At 44.4% G+C, this 7056-nt stretch overlaps 2 protein-coding genes across 2 annotated transcripts in view; one reads left to right on the plus strand and one right to left on the minus strand.

The window, feature by feature from the left end:
* On the plus strand, positions 1 to 3537 carry fam174c (family with sequence similarity 174 member C). The gene is made up of 3 exons (XM_071472870.1): positions 1 to 421; positions 1990 to 2112; positions 2654 to 3537. Exons 1-3 carry the CDS (start codon positions 141 to 143, stop codon positions 2655 to 2657), a joined length of 408 nt encoding a protein of 135 aa, XP_071328971.1. The 5' UTR covers positions 1 to 140; the 3' UTR covers positions 2658 to 3537.
* A 3002-nt stretch (positions 3538 to 6539) lies between these two features.
* The window catches only part of LOC139615068 (T-cell acute lymphocytic leukemia protein 1 homolog), a 2801-nt gene continuing 2284 nt past the window's right edge, over positions 6540 to 7056 (minus strand). Inside the window, exon 3 of the mRNA XM_071472884.1 lies at positions 6540 to 7056. This exon is cut by the window's right edge and continues 422 nt beyond it. The gene's annotated coding sequence lies outside the window, so the exon portion shown is untranslated.

Consider the following 7056-nt stretch of genomic DNA (forward strand, 5'->3'; position numbering starts at 1 on the left):
CGCACGGAGCTTCCTCTCCGGGGTTTACTCTCCGTCACAACCCGGAGGCAGAGTGTGGCGAGTGCGACGTGTACCTGGAAAGCCCCGGGCCCCCGGTAGCGTTGGAGACTTTCTGCTGTGTTCTTGCTCCCGGCGGTAAAATGACTTTCCTCAGCGTCCTCTCGGTGCTTCTCGTACCGATTTGTTGGGTGTTCGTGTCCGCGGCGCAGGAGGCGACCACGGCCGCCGGCAGCAGCCCCGCGGCGCCCACCGCCGCCGGGACCGGCTCCAGCGGGGCGAACTCCACTCACGGCGGCAGGAAGAGCAGCGGGGGCCCCTCCAAGGGCCTCAACGTGGACAGCTCGATGATCCAGAGGGCCCTGTACGTCCTCATCGGCATCACCGTGATCGGAGTCCTGTACTTCCTCATCCGAGCTGTGCGGTGAGAGCTGCCGAAATTACTGCTGCTCGCTCACGGACGTTACGCAGTAACACATTTTGTCCAAAATGGGAAAATGTTTATTACGACCTCATATGAGATAGACGCTGAACTTAAGAGTGGCCCCTCCAGCTTTACTGAAACACGTGACTCTCATTTTACAAAGTCTGTACTAAGGCTGAGACGCGAGGAAGCATTAAACCACTGGATTCTTGAATGGAGTTCGGTTTACTGTCTGTCCACACAAACTGGTTTGGCAGCATGTGAGTTTATATATAATGGTAAGATTACTTTTTGGCACAACACGGATTAGAGGGTACAAAGCTATATAATTATATTTGTATAGCTGATCAATTATTAGAATCATCTAAAAAATAATGAATGTTTCATCGACGTCACGCCAAACTTCATTCATAAATCTAGCAGTTTAATACTTACTTTAGTATCAGCAGTTATAACTGCCGTAAAAGGTGATTTACGCCCTTTTCTAAACTATTAGTGGCCACTCTGCTTCTCGGCATACATCTCATACATCAAACAGTATTTCTCTTGAAATGGTTCAGCTAACTCCCACCACTCTCGCCCTCCAATTTAATGGTTTAGATTCTCAAGGAGTTTCTCAATTAGTGGCTACTTTATTTTCCTGTGATACATATCTATTTTTCTTCCGCAAAGTGTGAAAATCTTTTCAAGTATCTTTAGATCAGATACGTGCTGAACTTAAGAGTGGCTGCTCCAGCTGTACAAAAACACAACTCACATTTTACAAAGTTTGTATTTCTGCTTAGAGGCCGGAGGCATTAAACCACTGGATTTTTTAATGGAGTTTGGTTCACTAACTGTCCACATACACTGGTTTGGCAGAATATAAGCTGATATAAAAGTATTATTTTCTAGCACAACATGGATGAGGAGGAGTACTATTGAAGTGCATTAGTATATTATACATTATATTATTAGTATATTTGATATAGTATGCAAAATATGATGTAATAATGATATGTTAATTGATGTGATGCAAACCTTAATTCACAAATTTAGCAATTTAAAAGTTTCTCTAGTACCAGCAGATGTATATATGCTATGAAAAGGTCATTTATGCCCTTTTGTAAAATTTTAGTGGCCACACCTCAATTCAACATGTATCTCATCCACCAATCAGAATTTCCCTTGAAATGCTTCACCCACTGATTCCCACCACCGTCTCCCACAGCGTGGCCTCTAAATTACTCCATCAGAAGTTGTGTAGTATTTATAAAGTACTCAGCCTCTGCCTCCACCTCTGAGCTCTATAATGTCATAACAGCTCATCCCTCTTATCAGCAGTTGTACATTATCTGTGAAATATGATCCAAGTGTCTCTCTGAAGCTGTTTGAGCTGCTCCTCACTTCAGCATGAATCTGATCCACCAAACTAAATGACTTGAAGTAACATTTAGTGCTGCAACTTACAACTAACTAGCTGCAATGGAACAGCATTAAGAGAAATGTTCATCCCAAAATCTTGAAAATAAAAGTTCAGGTAAAACTGTTTGTTGGTGCCTGTCAGTAAGAACTGTGTTGATGATCAGGCTGAAGAAGCCCGCCCACAAGAAGAAGTACGGCCTGCTGTCCGACTATGACGACTCTGTGGAGATGGAGGCGGTGGACAGTGACGAGGACGACACGCTGTATGAAGCTCGCAGCCTCCGCAGGTCTGAGGTCAACACACAACAACAACACAACAACAACCCCTGGGGGCTGGGGAGGGGTAACTTTAACCACAGCTGATTGATCACTGATTAGTTCTCTCGTCACTCCGTTGTGTCATTTATGAAATATCAATAAATGGTAAATACACAGATCACAGCGTCACAACTTTTCATCTTCATCTCTGAAACAAATCGTGCAGACGTCAGTAATGATGTGAGTCAGCTATATTTTGGTAAAGTCATCGACACTTGGTCTCGTGTTAAAGACGGTTTGCAAACTGTCTCCATGGTGCATTTAAGGACAACACGTGATTTAGATTTACAACTGCAGAGAAGCATGAAACCAATGAATGGAGTTTGATTTAATGTCCATCCACATTCACCCAAAACTTTATCAGGTCTGTTGTCAGAAATCAGGCTGATGATGATGATGATCACAGTAGGATCGATCTGAAATTGATCAGTGATTCAGAAAATGACATGTTGTGACTGATCGAGCTATTGATCTTCTGATTGTTGTGTTGTTGTCTGTGTCTCTGTTCAGATGAGTCCAGCTTGGATCAGACGGGAGGAGACCTGCTGGGTATCTGGAAGAAGGAGCCTGTCAGCTGATATTGATTATGGATTGGGAAAGAGAGAACTGACCAGTGACTGTTGAAGGAAGACAAATGGGCCAAATATTATTAATATTATTATTACTGTTGCAGATAAATGCCAAAGCTCCACGCTGCTCCAGAGGCTGAGCAGGATAATAGATATTTTTTTAATGTGCTGTTGGATGATGTGATTGGGGTGGTGAAGTCATTCTGTTGTCATGGAGATGCAGGACGCTCTCCAATGCCAAATTTCCCTCCTGTGTTTATGATAGTTATTATTTCTTTTTCTACGAGTTTTGTTTGTCTTGTTTTTCACTTTGTGCTTTAACTACTGTAAACTGACTCCAGACCAGCTGATGACCCTAATTGAGCTGAAAGGCTGTGATTGATCAGGATCTTTCTCCTGATGGACTCTGACCCTCCACAGATCTGACCCGGGCGCCGTTAAAGAGAAACTGTGACACGCTGTGAACTGAAATCAGCTGTTAAAGGAAAATGATTGATGTCGTCTGTGGGTGGAGCAAACTGTGTGCCCCCCCCCACTCCCCCAAATGGGTACCAGTCACGTTCAGGTGTGTGTGTGTGTGTGTGTGTGTGTGTGTGTGTGTGTGTGTGTGTGTGTGTGTGTGTTCCATGGTGCCATTGTTTCCTCATGATGAACGTCTGGTTCTGATTCTGAGAAACTTTGTGTCTCAGCTGTTGTTGAGACTCTGGTTACATCCACATCTGTTCATTTATTTCCTATAAACTCTGTATTTTCCAAACTGCAGCTTCTACAAAACAATTTGAAACTGTTTCTCATAAAATAAACTTTCTCACGTGTTTCTATCAAGCGCTGATGTGATTTGTTAAAAGTGAAGCAGCAGCTCAGTGGTGATCAGACTCACCTGTTGGTTTCCTTCAGTCTAAAGATTTCTCTGAGAAATCATCAAACCTGGTTACTGACCCTGATTATGGACCCTGGTTACTGACCTGGTTACTGACCTGGTTATGGACCCTGGTTACTGACCCTGGTTACTGATCCTGATTATGGACCCTGGTTACTGACCTGGTTACTGACCCTGGTTACTGATCCTGGTTACTGACCCTGGTTACTGACCTGGTTACTGACCCTGGTTACTGATCCTGATTATGGACCCTGGTTACTGACCCTGGTTACTGATCCTGGTTACTGACCTGGTTATGGACCCTGGTTACTGACCCTGGTTACTGATCCTGATTATGGACCCTGGTTACTGACCTGGTTACTGACCCTGGTTACTGACCCTGGTTATGGACCCTGGTTACTGACCTGGTTACTGACCCTGGTTATGGACCCTGGTTACTGACCTGGTTACTGACCCTGGTTTCTGACCTGGTTACTGACCCTGGTTATGGACCCTGGTTACTGACCTGGTTACTGATCCTGGTTTCTGACCTGGTTACTGACCCTGGTTACTGACCCTGGTTACGGATCCTGGTTACTGATCCGGGTTACTGATCCTGGTTATGGATCCTGGTTACTGACCCTGGTTATGGACCCTGGTTACTGACCTGGTTACTGACCCTGGTTATGGACCCTGGTTACTGACCTGGTTACTGACCTGGTTACTGATCCTGGTTACTGACCTGGTTACTGACCCTGGTTACGGACCCTGGTTAAATCTGACTGCTCTGTAAAGTCTTCAGTCTCTTCCTGTTTCTCTCGTCACAGTTAAATGTGAAGATCTTGTGATTCTGCTGCTGTTTAATCTTTGTTTCACACAGGTATAATAACCTGAGGAGACCAGCAGAGGTCACTGTTCTACTGTTTAACAGCTGAACCATCAACAACAGACAAACATCTTCAGAGCATCTCATCACCACAGATATTGATCACACTGATCATCCCAGATATTGATCTCTTTGTTTTCTTATTGATCAGTTCGTCCAGATTTTCCTCATCAACATGATTTTTATGTCATATGACCCTCAGGGGACACCGTACCATCAACACCCCTGTGAGTGACACCGCTCACATTAAACACTGATAATCAAACATCTTCATCCTCCACTTCCTCCTGTGTGAGATTCAGCAGGGTGTTTTCCCACAGTACGGTCTGTCAGGATCACAGAGATCACACATGATGCTGATAGGAGGGCTATAAGGTCAAAGGGGGGCGGAGCCAGTCACTGTAATAAGCCAATGATGAGTGAGCGTGGAGCAGATAAACATCTGAGCCAATCAGGCGGCCCAGAGAGAGACAACAACAGCAACAGGTCCCAGAGGAGAGAGAGGGGGCGTGATTCAATTAGAGAGAGCTGATTGTGTGTGAGAGAGTGTGAGTGTGTGTGTGAGTGTGTGTGAGTGAGTGTGTGAGTGTGTGTGTGAGTGTGTGTGAGTGTGAGATGCTGCCTCATCCTCAGTTCCCACCTCTGTCTCTTTCTGGGGTCTGTATCAGTCACATTAGTGTGAGTGTGTGTGTGAGTGAGTGTGTGTGTGTGTTGCAGGGTCAGTTTTAACCCAGTGACTCTTTGACAGTTTCAGTCAAATGAGTGTTAACATGAACGTCTCTGTGACCCACCCAGACTCCACAGCCATGAAGCTAGCAGCTAAAACATTAGCATGTCAGAGCTCAGTGAGCTCAGTACAACCAGCCCCAGTCTGCGGGACACTGTGGTCTTGGTAGATCTGGTTCAGGTGTGTTCTGGTCTGTACTGGACTCAGTCTTCATAAAACCTGGACCAGTTCTACGTGGTTTGAAGCTGTGTAAAGTATGTCAGGATCCAGGATTTGTGTCTGTGGTTCAGAATCTCCTCTGCTCATTATTCAGCTCTTTGTTGAGTCAGATGTTGTGTATCTGCTGGTGACAGGACACACAACACAAACACACAAACGCCTTGAAAACAAGTGTGAGGAGTTTGTGTCTGTAGGAAATCTGACGCACTGACAGGACAGTTTAACCACAGAGACACAATCAGATAAACCAGCTGTGAGCATGAAGACGGAGGTGGGAACTGAGGATGAGGCAGCATCTCACACTCACACACACTCACACACACACTCACACACACACTCACACACTCACACTCTCTCACACACAATCAGCTCTCTCTAATTGAATCACGCCCCCTCTCTCTCCTCTGGGACCTGTTGCTGTTGTTGTCTCTCTCTGGGCCGCCTGATTGGCTCAGATGTTTATCTGCTCCACGCTCACTCATCATTGGCTTATTACAGTGACTGGCTCCGCCCCCCTTTGACCTTATAGCCCTCCTATCAGCATCATGTGTGATCTCTGTGATCCTGACAGACCGTACTGTGGGAAAACACCCTGCTGAATCTCACACAGGAGGAAGAGGAGGATGAAGATGTTTGATTATCAGTGTTTAATGTGAGCGGTGTCACTCACAGGGGTGTTGATGGTACGGTGTCCCCTGAGGGTCATATGACATAAAAATCATGTTGATGAGGAAAATCTGGACGAACTGATCAATAAGAAAACAAAGAGATCAATATCTGGGATGATCAGTGTGATCAATATCTGATTGTTGCAGGTTTTAATGGTGAGCGTTTCTGCTGTTTTTATTATGAGGAGACCTGCAGGTGTAGAATCAGCAGTAGTGTTTCATGTGGATAAGACACATCTGGGTCAGCATCTGTCCAGATATGGATCCAGATCAATACACCAGCTGATGTTTATACAGGTTGATGAGGGTCACTTGAACGCATCATTAAAGTGAACAAATGTGGACACAGTGGCTCTTTGGATCATCACAGCTGTTTTTTTCAGATGATGTTTTCACCAGGTCTGTTTTTAACTTTAATAAACTAAATCAGAGACAAGTCACCGAAACAGTTGAATTTACAAAGCACCTTTAATAATATTTAACACATTCAAATAAGTCACTGCAGCATCAGTTAGTGCAGAATTACTTTGCTTTTTATTTATCCATAGTCTTACAGATACAGCTCAGATGAAAACAATCAGCCTACAACAAAACCATTTCTACTAAACGTCACAGTAAACAGCAGGTTTTTACAGAAGAGATGAAACAATAAAATCACCAAAAGTTCCTTTAACATTAAAGAAACTAAATCTGGTTACTGAGTCTCCTGCTCATGTGCAGAACTCCAACACATAAAAGTCACCTGTTTCTAACTGAACACAGAGACCACAACATAAACACAATCAAACATGTCTAATCAATCACTGATCAATGTGAATATCACACAAATCTTCAGCTTCTCAGCCCAGAACAGCCAGGTGGGTTTTTAAAGGGCCACAGGTTTTTAAAGGAAAAATCACTAAATCACTAAACCGGATTTACAGGTCGTGCTGGGTGTTTCCAACACGGGTCTGATTGGACTCCTCTGGAGCCAACATGGTGGATC

This window comes from Trachinotus anak, unplaced genomic scaffold, assembly GCF_046630095.1.
Source record: "Trachinotus anak isolate AG129_WGS33_773 ecotype Australia unplaced genomic scaffold, CSIRO_AGI_Tana_v1 ptg000040l, whole genome shotgun sequence".
Lineage (NCBI taxonomy): Eukaryota > Metazoa > Chordata > Actinopteri > Carangiformes > Carangidae > Trachinotus > Trachinotus anak.